Source organism: Glycine max, chromosome 12, assembly GCF_000004515.6.
Source record: "Glycine max cultivar Williams 82 chromosome 12, Glycine_max_v4.0, whole genome shotgun sequence".
NCBI classification, from domain to species: Eukaryota; Viridiplantae; Streptophyta; class Magnoliopsida; order Fabales; family Fabaceae; genus Glycine; species Glycine max.
Genome location: NC_038248.2, coordinates 6,164,155 through 6,182,253, shown reverse-complemented (window position 1 = coordinate 6,182,253; position 18,099 = coordinate 6,164,155). Strand labels below are relative to the sequence as shown.

At 34.0% G+C, this 18,099-nt stretch overlaps 2 protein-coding genes and 1 pseudogene across 2 annotated transcripts; 2 read left to right on the top strand and 1 right to left on the bottom strand.

Annotated features, from left to right (window-relative positions):
• Window positions 1-2,221: 2,221 nt before the first annotated feature.
• On the top strand, window positions 2,222-6,855 carry LOC100777592 (ABC transporter F family member 1). Its single transcript, XM_003539732.5, has 5 exons — window positions 2,222-2,664; window positions 4,155-4,228; window positions 4,316-4,526; window positions 4,626-4,860; window positions 5,510-6,855. Exons 1-5 carry the CDS (start codon window positions 2,458-2,460, stop codon window positions 6,565-6,567), a joined length of 1,785 nt encoding a protein of 594 aa, XP_003539780.1. The 5' UTR covers window positions 2,222-2,457; the 3' UTR covers window positions 6,568-6,855.
• A 3,172-nt stretch (window positions 6,856-10,027) lies between these two features.
• On the bottom strand, window positions 10,028-10,414 carry LOC102667358 (auxin-responsive protein SAUR71). The gene has a single exon (XM_006592962.1). The coding sequence runs from the start codon at window positions 10,412-10,414 to the stop codon at window positions 10,028-10,030; it is 387 nt and encodes a 128-aa protein (XP_006593025.1).
• Window positions 10,415-12,718: 2,304 nt separating this feature from the next.
• LOC100777076 (cell division cycle protein 48 homolog) lies at window positions 12,719-17,080 on the top strand (annotated as a pseudogene).
• The last annotated feature ends 1,019 nt before the right edge of the window (window positions 17,081-18,099 follow it).

The window sequence follows — 18,099 nt, the reverse complement described above, 5'->3', positions numbered from 1 at the left end:
ACTTTAGTGAATATTATCTAAAAATTATAGGGAAGATTTTAAAGCTAAGAACAACATATGGTTGTAAGGATTCTGATTTTTGGAGAAAATAAGAAAAAAATGATAAAAAAATCTTTTGTAAATGTTTCAACTGTTTATTAATACAATGGTTATGTCTGAGTATTTAATTATGATCAAAATAAGACGAAACAGAATAAAATCAAATCAAATAAAATTATTATTTATTATTTAAATATTTTAAACAATGAAATAAAATTTTACCCTCATACCTCATATAGAAAAAAATGAAAAAGATATTGAATAGAAAGTAAAACAAAATAGATTTCATCAAATTTTGTTTTATTTATTCTCAAATGATAAGTTTAATATCATTTTATTTTATTTCACTTATTCAATTACTTTTCATCACTCCAAACATAATTCAAACTTTCCCCTTATATTCACAAGAACAACAATAAAGATCTTTCGGTTGGCAATTTGGGTCTGATAATTCTATCGGATTTTCATTTGGATTTGTTAACTGAGAGTTGCTATTTCCATTCCCCTTATTATTAGAACACTCCCCTTTAAAAAAATTTTCCCTCAAATACTCTAGATATTAATTAATCTTCTAAGCCAAGGTATTATGCACTGCACTCCCCTTTTTTCTAATTCTTTTGGCATCATCTTCAATGAGTGATTTTGCATGATCTGTATAGAGAAGGCTAAGTGCAGCAGCATGTAAGCTGCACAATCAACACAACGTCGTTACACAAATCATTAACATTTGCAAACTAAAGAAAGAGTCTCTCACTCAATTGCAAGAGATGTAATTCACTCCCTCACACATTCACTCGTGTATCACTCACTGTTTTCAAGCAAAGAATTGCACACCTACACACTAAGAATAGTACTAGAGACAGAGAAAATGATAGAATGAATAACTCTCTTTATTAAGATGTATGCATGTCCTTTTATACAAGCAAAACAAAATAACAACCCTTTACACTTAGGCTAAGCACTTATAACAGAATTTTAAAATTCTGTTACTCTCTTACATCCAATGTACAATTAAATCTACACCACTCAAAAACAGAATTAAACTCTCACACGAAGTGGGTGCAGCAATGTTCATTGATTTGGAGAAGGAAATAAACACAAGTAGAAGAAGGTGCTCGTGGTGATGCGGTCCACAATGATGTGAAAGGACCTGAGGTCCCAACAGGTATAATTGTTTGCTGGTCGATAAACCAAACATTAACACTGTGCATTGACGGAGGCCCAATCCAATTGAAGAAGGTTGCTGGCAAGAGCCAAGAACTTTCTTCTTTCTAGCTCCAACTCACTCAATGCAATACAATACAATACAATTCACTTTATGTGTCTTTGGATAGCTTCTACAATTACCATAATTTATAATCTTAATTTTGATGATATTCTATATATTTGAATTATTTTCAAAATCATCATAAAATCTATTATAACAAATAAGAATTATGATAAAATTAAAACAAGTAAAAATAACTTTTATTTTTATCAAAATCAATTCTATATAATAATGAATAATGTAAAATAAATTTTATTAAAAAAATTTCAGTACAATTCTATATAACGGCTTCTGTACCGCCCAGAAGTATCTTCAACTAACAAAATTTAGGGAATACATTTTGTTTTTCACAACAAAAAAAAAATATATAGCCTCTTGTTTCCTTCTCACATGCAACACCTCCTTACCTCTCCCTTTCCATTTTCTTTCTTTCCTTCACAAACTTCTATTTCACCAGCACAATTGTCTTTTTTTTTTCCCTCACAAATCTCACAATTTTTTTATAATATATAAAGAAGAACTATATTACAAAATTTATTCTCTATGATGTAATTATTTTTAATATTATAAAAACTAGCTTCTGTAATAAAATTATTTTGTATATGTTATGAAACTAATTTTTTGTAATATAGTTATTTTTAATTTTTTTTACAAAAAAATTAGTTTCCTTAACACGTATCACAATTTTTTTATGATACATCCCAAAAATTCATTTAAAAAATATATTTCTAGTGCAAAAAGGGGCAAACATGTGAAGAGGAAAAGAAAAAAGTTACAAATAGAATCCCGATGCCAATGACACACGGGCCGGAGCAATGTAGTAAGATTTGGGCTTATAGCCCATAAATGAGATCAAAACAAAGAGGCTAGGAAGCAGTATTTATCACGTTGCATAAAATCAAAGAGACCTCACACACAGCACCACTGGTTGATATAGTGCTATGCCAACAAAAAGCGGAAGAAGCCCACACCCTCTCTCTATAAATATCCCAAACTTACATCACACTTTCACCACAGCGAACTAACCTGCTTCAAAACACTAACCTCGAACCCTAATCACTCGCTTGGGTTCGTGCAGCGCAAAACCCTAGGCTCGTTTTCTAGATCTTTTTTTTCTTCTCTCTTTTCCGATCTACCGTTAGAGATCGAAGATGGTGTCCGACGCCAGCAAGAAGAAGGCCGCACAGAAGAAGGCCGCCGCCGCCGCCAAGAGAGGTGGAAAGGCCGCCGCCGCCGCCGTTATGGAGGCGTCTTCCAAAGCCGCCAACAAGGTCGCCAACGGAATCGCCGATATTCAGATTTCGGATCGGACCTGCACCGGCGTCCTCTGTTCGCATCCTCTCTCCAGAGATATTCGAGTAAGTAACCCTAACCGTAATCGGAAATTATCGGATAATATACGATTCTTTTTTATTGTATAATTAAAAAACAAAATACAAACAAGAGTTTATTTTAGATGAATCATGTGCCCATTAGATATATAGAGATTTAACGTATGCCAGATTTCAGGGTTCGCAATAACCGGTTTGGTAAAAATCAATGGTTCCTAACCGTTATAATGGATTTAGTTTTATGTCCAAATAGTTGAACCGGTTTTCAACCGGACTGGTTTTCTAAAACCGGACTGTTATTTAAAAACCGGTTCAGAACCGGACTTGTTTTTAAAAAACTTGTGCAAAACCGGACTGGCTTCAAAACGGTTCTGAACCGATCTGTTTTTAGGAACCGAACCGGACTGGTTTTTAAAACCGGGCCATTTTCAAAACCGTTTCATAACCGGACCGGGTTTCCAAACCGGTTCCGTAACGAACTGGTTTTCCAAAACCGGTTTGTGAAGCGGACTGGTTTTAAAATCGGACTAGAATTGCTTCTGGAACCGGACTGGTTTTTAAAACGGGTTCGTGAACTGGTTTGTAAAAACCTGTTCGGGAACTGGTTTTTGAAAACCGGTTCGGGAACTGGTTTTTGAAAACCGGTTCGGGTCCGGAACCGGACTGGTTTCTGATAACCGGTTCTTGAACCGGACTGGTATTTGAACTGTTTTTCTTTCAAATGAAAAAAATTGATTCAGGTTAAAATTTCAAACTGGTTTTGTAAAAATAATTTGGTTAACAAAAATGGTTTTGTAAAACATTTTTTTTTCAAACCAGTTCCATTAAACCCGGTTTGGTATCCGTTTGGTTAGGATACAGTTTGGGTTTTTTTCCACACACCTACCAGATTTATTTTAAGTTTTGAAATGTTCAGTTAATGATTTAAAATAAATATCTTGCCAGACAGCATAATGTTTTAGCAATTTTTAGCTAAATATTTGTTTCTGTTTTTTATTTTGAAAAGTGAAATTATTGGCTTGCTATGCATGCTCATATATTTCTCGTTTAAGAAGAAAGCATTGGATAATCTACTTAGATCTTTCATTAATTATTAATCCGGTTTAGTGTGCAAGTTTTTTAGAACCGAGTTCATAGCAGACATATAAGTTTATTGGCTCAATTGTTTGCTTTGTATCCTCATAGCAGACATAATCTATCTTTTGATAATGTGCAAGTTTTCTAGAGAATGTGGTAGACATTCCCGGTTTAGTGAGTCTTACTTGTAGCTTGTTGTTGCTAGCGTGCGTGCACGTAAGTTGAGCGCCTAGCCCGGCACCTGGGTCTGTAGCATGGCCATTCTACCATGTTTCCAAGGTCAATATACTGGTTCTCCTTTGTGAATGTAACCAAATAAGGTAGGTGATATTGTAATGTTGTGCAGCAAAAGGACATTTCTGCCATATTAATTGTAACTATTTGTTAATGCTGAAATTATCTGTGTTGTATTGATGCATTTGCTTGTGTATTTTTTACAGATAGAGTCTCTATCTGTTACGTTCCATGGGCATGATCTCATTGTTGATTCTGAATTGGAGCTAAATTATGGAAGGTTTGTTGTCCTTACCCCATTGGTCCAGATATGATGTTGTAAATCATAACTTTACCAATGATTGTGATTGATTTGAATTTCTTTCAGGCGTTATGGTTTACTTGGATTAAATGGTTGTGGAAAATCTACACTGCTGACAGCCATTGGTTGTCGGGAACTTCCAATTCCCGATCACATGGATATATATCACCTAACCAGGGAGATTGATGCCTCTGACATGTCTGCATTGGAAGCTGTCATAAGCTGTGACGAAGAAAGGTTGAAATTGGAGAAAGAAGCTGAAGTTTTGGCTGCACAGGTTTGTTTAAGTTTTATGCATCCAGTTTTTACCCCTTTTGTTTTTTGTTTTATAATTTTGTATGGCTTGCTAACTTTGGTTGAGTGATAATGGTTCTAGGATGACGGAGGTGGTGAATCCCTTGAACGCATTTATGAACGATTGGATGCCCTAGATGCTGCCACTGCAGAAAAGCGTGCTGCTGAAATCTTGCATGGTCTTGGCTTTGACAAGCAAATGCAGGCAAAGAAGACGCGTGATTTTTCCGGTGGCTGGAGAATGAGGATTGCGTTAGCACGGGCTTTATTTATGAATCCAACCATTCTTCTACTTGATGAACCAACCAATCACCTTGGTATACTCTCTGCCCTGGAAAGAGTCCCTCTTGTTTGTCCAAATAATTTTTATCTGTCTTATGCAGTAATTGGTTGGGATGGTAATATTTGTTGGATCACCTGATTAAAGGTCCTGACTAAGCTTTATTTAGTTATTTGATTGAGTTATGTCTCAAATAAATGCGATGATCATTTATCAATTGCTGTCTAACTATTGGATAGGATTGTAGTTGTTGCCATGGTGGGATTGCTTCCAGTTTGGATGGTATAGTGGATGCATCATATCGACATGTTTGGGTGATTCAGAATGCCAGACCCAATCATTTGCATCTTGTTGTTTTTGCGCTCCCTTGTTATATTATAAAAAAGTTCTCGTCCCTCCCCTCTTGTCATATGCATTATCATTTTGTTTTATTGTTGAGCACGTTTCTTCTAGTCCAACTGATGCAATATCTATTAATGTAGTTAGGCCTTTTGTCTAATCAAAAACAGTGTCAGAGGATTTCCAATAACCCAGAAGCCCTGTTTAACTAACTGAGTTAGGCCCCTTGACAAATTGAATTTGACATATGCATTTTGTTCCACTATTATATTATGAGAAATTCCTGTTTACATCTATGCTCTTGGAATAACTGCACATATATTTAAATTTTTTAAATCTGTTTGCAGATTTGGAAGCTTGTGTGTGGCTGGAGGAGAGTTTGAAGAAGTTTGAACGTATTCTGGTTGTGATTTCACACTCTCAGGACTTTCTTAATGGTGTCTGCACAAATATTATCCATATGCAAAGCAAAAAACTGAAGATCTACACTGGTAATTATGATCAATATGTTCAGACACGTTCTGAGCTAGAAGAGAACCAGATGAAACAGTACAAGTGGGAGCAGGAGCAGATTGCCTCAATGAAGGAATACATTGCCCGGTTTGGCCATGGTTCTGCAAAACTAGCTCGCCAGGCACAGAGTAAGGAGAAAACGCTGGCAAAAATGGAACGTGGTGGACTTGCAGAGAAGGTGGTCAGAGACAAAGTTTTGGTATTCCGTTTTACCGATGTTGGGAAACTTCCCCCTCCAGTTCTCCAGTTTGTTGAGGTGTCATTTGGTTATACTCCTGATAATCTCATCTACAAGAACATTGACTTTGGGGTTGATTTAGACTCTAGGGTTGCACTGGTTGGACCCAATGGTGCTGGGAAGAGTACACTACTGAAGCTAATGACAGGTGACTTGATGCCTAGTGACGGCATGGTAAGGCGTCATAATCATCTTCGAATTGCACAATATCACCAGCATTTGGCAGAAAAGCTAGACATGGAAATGTCTGCTCTACAGTTTATGATTAAAGAATACCCCGGTAATGAGGAAGAGAAGATGAGGGGGGCAATTGGGAAGTTTGGGCTGTCAGGAAAAGCACAGGTGATGCCAATGAAGAACTTGTCAGATGGACAGAGGAGCCGAGTGATATTTGCTTGGTTAGCTTGGAGACAGCCTCAGATGCTTCTTTTGGATGAGCCAACTAATCATTTGGATATTGAGACAATTGACTCGTTGGCCGAGGCATTGAATGAATGGGATGGTGGCTTGGTGCTTGTAAGCCATGATTTTAGGCTCATAAATCAAGTGGCTCATGAGATATGGGTATGTGCTAATCAATCTGTGACCAGATGGGAGGGTGACATCATGGAATTCAAGGCGCATCTAAAGTCAAAGGCGGGTTTATCTGACTGAAACATACCAGTGGATGCTCTTTTCATTTTACACCTTATTTTCCTCCTAACTCTCCATCCTCTAAATTTTAAACATCCCTTCTATATTTCCTGTAATATCTCTTCTCAGTTTCTATACCACTTAGCAGGTTTTGTTTGGTTCCAAGGAGGGGGAAAGAAATTTAATGAGGGAAGGAGATAGATTTTAAATAAACATTCTGTTTGTTTGCTTGAGGAGAAGAGGGACTTGTTAGGAGAGGAAAAATAGTTATTTTCTTATTTGATTCACAATGAGAAGAGAGTTCTAAAACTTGTTATCTTAAATGGTAGTGCTTCTAATATTCGAGAAAACATATTTTAGAGATTTATTTCAATCTCTTAATTCTATTCAATCTATCGTTCTTAATATTTTTAGTTCTAACTTGATTTTTAATATTTTTAAAGAAACTATTAATAATTAAATGATATTGTATCACAATTTAAACTATTTATTATAAATTTTAAATATAGTTTATTATTTGTTTGCTTGTATCACAATAATTAAATAATATTGTAACACACTATAAATTATTGACTAAAATATTTATAACATAAGTAAAATTAGTTTAGATGTTTGTCTCCTTTTTAAATCCTTTCAATATTGACGGAAGTAAAAATTTGATAAGAAATTTTTTTGCTTCTCTCCGTTGCTCCTCTTTTTCCAAAATTTAAACAATTTATAGAAATCTCTTTTCTCCCTTCTATTTTCTTCCAACTAAATACTATGTAGAAAAGATTATCGTCGATGCATTACCCTAACTTGGTAATGAATGACATGCTTGAGGTGAATAGTTATCTAGGCACTTTGCAAAGTGCAACTGCAGAGTGGTATTTATCAAATGAGTATGCTGAAAATAAATATATCTTTTTACTATTTATTCTATTAATAAACAGACGTAATGAGACGTGTCATGCTTTTATAAATTTTTTTCTCGCCCATTTTTATTTTATTTGGGAGTGGTTAATACACTAACATGTGTTGATTGTTTTTCTCCAACTCTTAAATTCAACGGTACTACAAACAATTGAGTATACATGTGTCTTGATATAAATTATTAATACTTTGTATAATATAATCAAGATATTTTATTAAATTAATAATCAAACCAATTTTTTGTTATTATGTATATAATATCTTGTTATAATCATGTTATTATACACTAACGTGTTGATGTATTGATTTGTTGATTGTTTTTCTCTTGCTGCCAGATTTAGCTAGCAGTATTATTACGTGAATGTTGAGTATACACTACATAGTTTTGGACCTTTTGATAAAGTTTCATATATTTGTTATAGAAAAGATCTCCAATAATTCAAATAAAACTGGAATCTAAATTCAAAACTGAAAATATTTTTTTTGGAGACGTAAATTAGATGATAAACATTAATATAAAATTTGAAAAAAAATTGGTATATCTTTTTTGCGACTTATTAATACTATATTATTCATTTAATATAATAAAATATATATTATTTTTAATCAAACTATGTGTACATTTTTTTTATGTAACATGTTATATTTTCAAATACTCTAAAAGGAATCTATTTATTACTTCTTCTTGGACCCATAAAATTTTAGGACCTACTCAAGTAAATCGTCTACTTTGCTAATGGCTGGCTGGCGAATACCCTTAACGTAGGAGAGGATATGGAGTTAGTAGACATGTGCTATACATAGCTCGTTTCCAAAGATGAAGTATTTAAAGTCTTGAATTCAATAAAGCCGTATAAATCTCTTAGACCTTATGGCTTCTGGGGTATTTTATTCAAACAACATTGGCATTTGATTATTGATATATGTCTGGAAATTGGCGAGTAGCGAACCCTTCTTAACAGGTTGTTTTCCTCCACAATTAGATGAGACCCTATTTGCTCTAATGCTTACCAAGTCAATTTTTTTTTTTTATAAAAAAAATCTATTAAATTTTAAATAATTGTTTAAAAATCAAAAATAGAAACTAGATATCTTTTTTATCTTCTCTTTTGTTGCTTCTTTGTTTACATATATGAATTTGTCATTGTTAAAGGGTTTAGAGTGCGTGGGTTATTATTAATTTTTTATAATACATGAATTTGTCATTAGTGATACTCTAGCCTTGCTCTCGTAATTCATGGTCTATTCTTTATGCTCCAGTCATAGATATAACACGCCTCATTAGTGGGCGTGCCATGCATGATGTAGGCATGGATGCAGTCCTTCATCTTGCATCGAGATCCCAAAAAAGGCACTTTACAAAAATCAAATTCTAACTCTCTTTTCATGTATTAAACAAGTTTTTTTTTTGTTTTTTTACAATAATTAAAATAATTTTTTAAAATAATCACACACATCTTTCTAGTGATTCACATCTCTGATCCCTTTCATTTTGCACGTAGTGTTGATTGCACTTGTATTTAACCTCTCTATGTTTTTCTTTTCTTAATTGTATGCGCCCAGTAACATTAGAAAATCTGTAAATAAGACATAACATGGCAAAATAATATTGTTGATTCCACAATATATGCTACGCATCAATTCCTATGAATAAATGATACAACAATATATTCTTTATTAGTGGTTTTTTTTTTCTTTCAAATAATCACTAATAAAGCGAAGCACTTTTTTTTTTTTCCAAAGAGCTGAGTAATATTTTCTTTTTACATACAAGTCTCATCATATAATCTGCTACATTCACATCATTTCCTTTTTTTTCTGATTAGCAATAAATGCACCTCTTGGCCAATACAGTAGCATTTGTATTATAACGGCTAATAAACATGCATGTATCTTAAATCATCCTCAACTTATAAAAAAATTACTTATACATTAAAATCCTTTCATAAATTAGTTAGTATTAATAATTGTAAGATTTATTAAATTTTATAATTGAAAAAAATTATGAAGGTTTATTTTTATTTTTAAAAAAAAATCAATCTATTGAACATAAAAAATATGCAGATATATACATAGAATGGGTAGAAAAAATAATCCTACGGCTTGTTTGGCAATTAGAAAATAACAAGATCTTAAATAATTAATAAGTCATGTTATCAATACCATATTGCCTATAAAGTGAATAATTTATTGTATTACTTAAGGAAGTGGTATTTGTACACCTTCTGAAATGCACATAGCATGGTAGAACTTACCAATAAACATTTCCTAATACTAAAGGGTTGACACATTTGATCGAGTCTTCTACTCATCTCAGATGTGAGTTGGATTTGATTTCACTCTATATTAATTAATCCTCGTTGAGGCTGATACTCTTTTCTAATCTTGCATGGACGTGTCTTCCTCTGAACTAAACTTTCAATGAAAATATTAAACACATCCTAATAAAATCTTCTTTTTTTTTAGTAATAGGCTCGATATATATCAGCAGCTTTTTTTTTTTTTTTTTCCTTTTAGTCCTGGCAATAGATATCAGTAGTTTTCAGCCATGGTTTTGTTGCATGCAGTTTCAGAAGAATCTCTCTCTTCCTTTCCGTTGCTGAGCCAATAATAACCTCTCAAGTTCACTAGGCCTGCAAGGAATCGTTAGTGCACCATGTTGATCAAACCCATACTCTTCTGCTGCTTGTTCCAATAGACCCAAGAATGTTGAGTTTCTTAAGTAGCTCAATGGCACCAAGAATCTCTTTATTGTCTCCTTTTCATGCTCAGCAATCACTGCAAAATGTCCTTCTAGCACACACGCTGTTGTGTCATAATCTCCATAATAGGAAGAACTTGATTTATTTCTGCGCAATAAAAGACTCTTCTGAAGCTTTTCAAACACACTCTTCAACTTCAAAACACCATCTAAAACCCTCCTTTTGCTGCTGCTTCTTACATTAAGCCTTGCCATCACGATTTTATGTACCACTACTGGATTTTTGGTGTTTTTTTTTATTCTTCTTCTTTTTTGAGCAATTTGATATAGGTGACACGACTTATATTTATAGTGTGTGCATGGTGTTGGAAAAAGAACTTGGAGGAGGAAAAGACTAATTGGACACAGACCAAACACGAAAGAGAGATGTGGTTAAAAATTGTACATGCATGAGATGAGACTAGTGCAGGCATGCATGTGCGGTGCAGTGTTGTCGAACTTTAATTTACCGAAGAAACGTCTCTTATGGATGTCATGTCATTATGTCATGACATGTATCTGCCACCAGTTCTTAATTATATATTTATTAAGGAACTCTTCATAACGCTTTAATTTTTCTATATAATGCCAATCTTTCATGAGTATTGTCGTCCTCTATGCTCTACGACTTTCTTTAATGATTCAATTTTGTGGACCAGTTAGGACCGTCTCTATGCAAATAATCCGTGGGGCAGGTACATTTTACTTATATTTTAGGTAGAAAGTATCTATAGGTGTGTTTTAACATGAAATTGTGAATTGTTCTATCTAGTTTCCAAAGGGTGTTTTCCTGCTTAATTCTAGCAGGTTTCAAACAAGTTTTTAAAATTTATTATTGGATAATGGTGGCTAGCAAATAAATTAAATAATTAGTCTTTGACTTTTAGTATGGTTAGCCTATTACATATTAAGACCCATGCATAATGTCATAAAAAATGAATATAATTTTTTTACTGCTATTTAATATCCGCCATAGGTCTGAAACTCTTTCTAGTAAATTGAATAGTCAATTATGTCACGTAGTGATTAATCATAAGTATAAATATGTAGTAGTAAGTAATTTCAAATTAACCATACAATAAGTTCCTTCCTTTCACCCAATCTCTGTCCAATGTCAGTTGATGAATATTCAACTCAAAGAATAAATAAATAAACAACACAGACCACAAATATAAAATTTGAATATAAGAAGCAAAAATGAATAAAATGTCTTTTAGACCTTTTAATTTTTAGTTGTGACTAATTTGCAAATTAAATAACAGTACTTTAGCACATGAACTTTGCATTATTTTTAAAGTGAATCATGTTATATGCAACCCGAAAAAATTTCTCAAAAGTACATATATTTTTAACGACGCTACCCGTATTTTTCGTGCCTAATAATACAACTATATGAAAAAATATCTTGATTAAAAGATGATAAATGACTTATTCCATCATTTGTTTTTATTCTATTTTATTTTGATCATTTGTCTTTTAAAAAATTGCACAAATTGAAAATTACAAATCTCACACCTAAATTGAAATCCCCAAAATTGCACAACCAATTCAACTTGAAAAGTCATCAGATCTTCAAGAATCAAAGCAAAGAAAAGAATAAAAAAGACTCATTTGGTTGGACATTTAGATTCTTGTTGAAAGGATGCGAGAGAATCACATTATAGTGTTCTTGTTAAATCCAATGACCTCCTCGGATTTGGGTGCAAGGGAGAATCACATTATGGTGTTCTTATTAAATCCAATGACCTCCTTGGGTTTGGGTGCAAAGAGGGTTGTAGACTAACGATTTTGTGAGTTGAGATGAGAAAGCAAAAATGATGTTGTGCATGTGGTTGTAGGAGGAAAGGTGGTTATGCATCAAATTTTATGTGGATGATATTATATTGAAGTTGAATATTGAATTGTCTGAGCTTTGTAATTTTTGTTTTGAAGAAAAAAAAAAAGAAGAAGCTATGATTTGTGATAGATGAAATATCTGTAGCATGACCTCTTCCTTATTTGTTGGTAACAAGGCTTTTAGAAACTGTTGGTATTTAATTATTGTTAACAATGTTAACTTTAAATTAATAGAAGGATTATTTTGAAATTTTTTAAAAGATAAAGAATTAAAATGAATTTTTTAAAAAATAAAAATTTTAAAAAATAGATAAAAAATTAAATAGATCATTTGATAATATACGCTTATTAAAAAATATTATGCTTGTTATTATGTTTACTTATGTTTATTTTTTAAAATATTTATTATAATGTTTATTATAAGATGAAAATTAAATTATAAACAAATAATCTCTCATTACATATTCTTAAACAAAAATAACTATTTGTCTTACATTTAAACATAAAAATAGAAACAAGATAAATATAATAATGATTTACATAATATTGGTTTTTTCTATAAACAAAAAAGATAATATTGTATTTGATAACAAAATTGATTTGTAATTCCCAATACAAAAGCTATAAAAAGAGACCACGCCCCTCACATCACCAGTGTAGTTCTCTCTTTGCGTTTTGCTTTGTTTCTTCATCATCGCGAAGCTCTTTATCTTCCATTCCAACAATGTCTCACCAAGTCGAATCTTCCGACTCGTGAGTTAACTCGTCGTCGTTAACTTTGTCTTCTTTTCCCCCCCAAAATGCTAAATACCCATACGATAAAGTTTGAGTTTTTTCTTTCTTTTCTGAATTTCAGGAAATCTTGGAAGAAAGACTCTTCCACTTCGATTCTTGAACGGAAGAAATCGCCGAACCGGTTAGTCGTTGACGAAGCAGTTAACGATGACAATTCGGTGGTCGCCATGCACCCTCAAACCTTGAAAAAACTCCAACTTTTCCGCGGAGACACTATCCTCGTCAAGGTCTCACTCAATTCCAAAGATTCTAGGTTTCAATTATTTATTTATTTTATTATTAGTATTAATGCTGTTATTGGATTTGTGGTGCAGGGGAAGAAACGGAAGGACACGGTTTGCATTGCTCTTCGGGACGAGAATTGTGAAGAATCGAAGATAAGATTGAACAAAGTTTTGAGGTCGAATTTGAGGGTTCGTCTCGGAGATGCTGTGTCTGTGCATTCGTGCCCTGATGTTAAGTATGGGAAACGCGTTCACATTCTTCCCATTGATGATACCATTGAAGGTGTCACTGGCAATCTCTTTGATGCTTACTTGAAACGTGAGTCAACCCTTCTTCTTCTGTACCAGAGAATACGTACAGTTGTTAATTATTATTATTAGAATATGTTACTTTGTTATAGTTATACTTGAAAAATGTTGAGTGTGCTTAGTGATTATTAAAATGTAATACTTTATTGCTGGATTTTGTGTTGTGTTGTTGTCACTTACCTGTGAGCGAGATTTCTTTGTTGGGGTACGGTTTTAGTTGTTGTAATGCCTCATTGTTGTGTATATAACTCTCCCCCCATTGCTTAAAATTTGTTTCATGAGTTGTTGTTATGAGAAGCTATTATTGTCTACTATGGGTGTGGTTGGGTAAAAAGCGTGATTTAGTGCTTGTCATGTAAGTGCTTATGTGTGAGTTGTTTTTATAATTCAAGAGGAAATAGGGTTAAATTGATTTCATATAAGTTGGTGAATATGTTTTAAGTTATTTTTCATATGCTCTCCCAGACACATGCACGACACATGCACGAGTGCAAATTCAAATAAGCTCTTCCAAGGTTTTAACTATTTTTTTTAAAATAATTTGCAGCATATTTCTTGTCCAAGGAGGGATGAGAAGTGTAGAGTTCAAGGTCATTGAAATTGATCCTGGGGAGTATTGTGTGGTTGCTCGAGACACTGAAATATTCTGTGAGAGGGAACCTGTGAAAAGAGAGGATGAAGAAAGGCTGGATGAGGTTGGCTATGATGATGTGGGCTGTGTCAGGAAGCAAATGGCACAGATTCGTGAGTTGGTAGAGCTTCCACTAAGACACCCACAACTTTTTAAATCAATTGGTGTGAAACCACCCAAAGGAATTTTGCTGTATGGACCCCCAGGCTCTGGTAAGACATTGAAAGCTAGAGCTGTTTCTAATGAAACTGGAGCGTTCTTCTTTTGTATTAATGGCCCAGAGATTATGTCCAAACTGGCTGGAGAGAGTAAAGTAATCTCAGGAAAGCATTTGAAGAAGCTGAAAGTAATCTCATCTTTATTCATGAGATTGATTCTATTGCACCCAAGCGGGAGAAGACACATGGTGAAGTCGAAAGGAGAATTGTTTTACAACTTTTGACTCTTATGGACGGATTTAAATCTCGTGCTCATGTTATTGTTATTGGAGCTACAAATAGGCCAAATAGTAGCCCCGCTTTGAGAAGGTTTGGTAGATTTGATAGGGAAATTGATATTGGTGTTCCTGATGAAGTTGGAAGACTTGAAGTCCTTCGTATACATACCAAAAACATGAAGTTTTCAGATGATGTAAATTCAGCATGCTTAAATTTCATTTCTGTTGGTGGATTTATTGATTTTTTTTTTCATTTATCGGTGTGTCTAACGTACTGTACTGGTTTTCTTGCTGTGTAGGTTGATATAGAGAGAATTGCAAAAGATACTCATGGATATGTTGGTGCTGACCTTGCTGCCATTTGCACTGAAGCTGCTCTGCAATGCATCAGGGAGAAAATGGATGTTATTGATTTGGAAGATGAGAACATTGATGCTGAAGTGCTGAATTCTATGACAGTTTCAAATGAGCATTTCCATACCGCTCTAGGAACAAGCAATCCATCTGCTTTACGAGAAACTGTTAGTAGTTTTTTTATTCTTTTGAATTCCTTCAAATTTAACTTATTTTGCTGGTGAGGCCTTCTGTCTTTGATGTTCTTCTCCCTAATTAGCAATCTTTATTGACAGGTTGTTGAGGTGCCTAATGTCAGCTGGGAGGATATTGGAGGCCTCGAGAATGTCAAGCGCGAGCTGCAAGAGGTCATAAATCTCTACTATCATGGTTAAACGTTTTTGCTTAGTTTTATATCAATTTGATTTGAAAGGATTTTGCCTTTCTGGATGTAGACTGTTCAATATCCTGTGGAGCACCCAGAAAAATTTGGGAAGTTTGGTATGTCACCATCAAAAGGAGTTCTCTTCTATGGTCCTCCAGGATGTGGGAAAACGTTGTTAGCAAAAGCAATCGCTAATGAATGTCAAGCTAACTTCATCAGTGTGAAGGGCCCAGAATTGCTCACTATGTGGTTTGGTGAAAGTGAAGCCAATGTTCGAGAAATTTTTGACAAGGCCAGACAATCAGCTCCATGTGTCCTCTTCTTTGATGAGCTTGATTCCATTGCTACTCAGGTCTATTTTTGTCACATATTTCTAGCTTGTCATATTGATTGATATTAAACTGAGTTATAATTGTATCTTTGTTTATCATCGCTTACACATTTGTAAAATATTCCAATTATCCCATACGCCAAAGTTATGTTTTGAATGTTATTTAATACCTTTGCAATTTTGTGTGTGGGCGCACACACACTATCATTGTTGCAGAGAGGAAGTAGTGTTGGAGATGCTGGGGGTTGCTGCTGATAGAGTTCTGAATCAACTTCTGACTGAAATGGATGGCATGAATGTCAAAAAGACCGTGTTCATAATTGGGGCAACCAACAGACCTGATATCATTGACTCAGCACTTCTTTGGCCTGGTCGTCTAGATCAATTGATCTATATTCCTCTTCCAGATCAGGAGTCCCGTTATCAAATCTTCAAGGCCTGCATGAGGAAGTCACCTGTCTCAAAAGATGTTGATTTGAGAGCACTAGCTGAGTATACAAAAGGCTTTAGCGGTGCTGATATAACAGAGATATGCCAGCGAGCATGCAAATATGCTATTAGAGAAAACATAGAAAAGGTATGTTTTTTGTTAGGTTAATAGATAAAAAAAATTCTCTTAGTTCTTAGAGCTTTCAAGGAAGCAGTCTCTATGATGCCAGTTTACAGCTGTCTAGGAAGTCTTTTAAAACTTAATGAAGGTCTGTTTGATAATCTTTCCATTGTTCTTCTGTGTTTTGGTGGTGCTTTCAGTCACTAGTGAAGTACACACATCAAATTAATCTGTTATGCATTTTCCTCAGACCAACAATCCCTTTTTAAATTTGTATATTTGGGATAATTGGTCAATTAATAGGCTTAATCAATCTTTATCCGAGGGTTGATTCAGAAAATCACATTTTGGATAGGAGGTATAGGCCATGATATCTATTGTTGAAGTAATTCATCCTTTTCTTGTGTTTATTGACAATAGTTTTGTTAAGTTGTCGATGTATTAATTATAAATCTCTGATATCTGAGGTCTACTAGATCATCATATAATGTGAATGGATTGGTTTGGAATGGAGTGAGGCACACCAACGAGTTGTTTTTCGATTCAAGATTCTGATTCTTTTCCTATACCTGCTCAATGAGTTTCTTATCATTATGTTTGTGTTTGATTTCTTTCAGGACATAGAGCGTGAGAGAAAGAAAAGAGACAACCTTGAGGCCATGGATGAAGACATTGAGGAGGAAGATGTTGCAGAGATCAAGGCTGCTCATTTTGAAGAGTCAATGAAGTATGCGCGTAGGAGTTAGTGATGCTGATATACACAAATACCAAGCATTTGCTCAGACCTTACAGCAATCCAGGGGCTTTGGAAGTGGCTTTAATTTTCCAGCAACTGGAGGTAGGACCGTAGGATCTGAACCCTTTGCAACTTCTGCTGGTAGAGCTGATGATGATGATCTCTATAGTTAGGTTTTATTTATTTAAAGTTACATACCTAGCTCGGAACTGCGAAGCCTTTTTCAGATTTTACTTTTCATATATTAGTTAACCAACATTAGAACCGGATTTTGTAATGCTCAGATATATATAATTATATGATGGACGAAATTCGGGTTATGTTGGAAAATAATTGAGCATATAATTCTTAGGTTGCTGCCTAATCCTGGATTTCAGTTCTGTAGTGGGTTGCTACTTACTGGTATAACGTTAACAACTGTCCAACGATTTATTGGATTTTATTATACTTAGCGGATTTCCAAAGCTTATAAATGCTTGACAACTAATCAGGATATGAAAGAAGTAAAGAAAATACACCCATAGCAACTCTCTTAAATTTTTTTCATGCCTTTGTCCATTTGTCCATATAGTTTGCACTCGGGTTGATGAGGTCAACATTTTTGCACGGGCAGCACGTAGGCTCCCTGGTGTTACTCTATATCATTGCTTATGCTTTACTGACCCTAAAACAAAAACAAAACATTGCATATGCTTTGCTGTGTGTACATTATAAGCCAATAATTTTGCCCTACCCTGGAGTTAGTGTGCTCTATATCTTATGACTTGGAAGTTGATGCTTGAGGGAAGGTGCTATTTTGGTCCATTATGTCCAGTTTGGGAAAGAGGAAAGAAATATGATGGATGAAAATAAAAAGGTCAGTGGAAAGATAAATATAGAAGAGATAAAGAGAGAAATAGAAATTAGTGAAAATAGGTGAGAAATAGTAAAGTTAGTATTTCTCCTCTAAACCAAATCATTTCCATCTGCTCTCACATCTCTCCAATTTATTCTCCACCAAATTTTGGGAGGGATATGAAATGAGTCTGTTTTTAAACTTGGCAAAATTTGATAGTTTAATTTTTAATTTTTCAAATAACCCTTTTAATTAGAAAAGCCATGAAAACTGACAATTTTTGTTTTTATTAACTTATTCAATTTGTCAATTTTTAATTACTTTTTTTTCTCTTCTAAAAGCTTAAACAAACTACCTTCAACAGAGTTGTGGGAGGATGGCCATTCCAACTTCCAAATGAAAGTAGACTGAAACACAGCCTCCTCGTATACTCCTTGGGATATCTAGTATAATTTTTATAGTTAAACAATTCATTTGCTCATTATTTTAAGTTTTAGTCC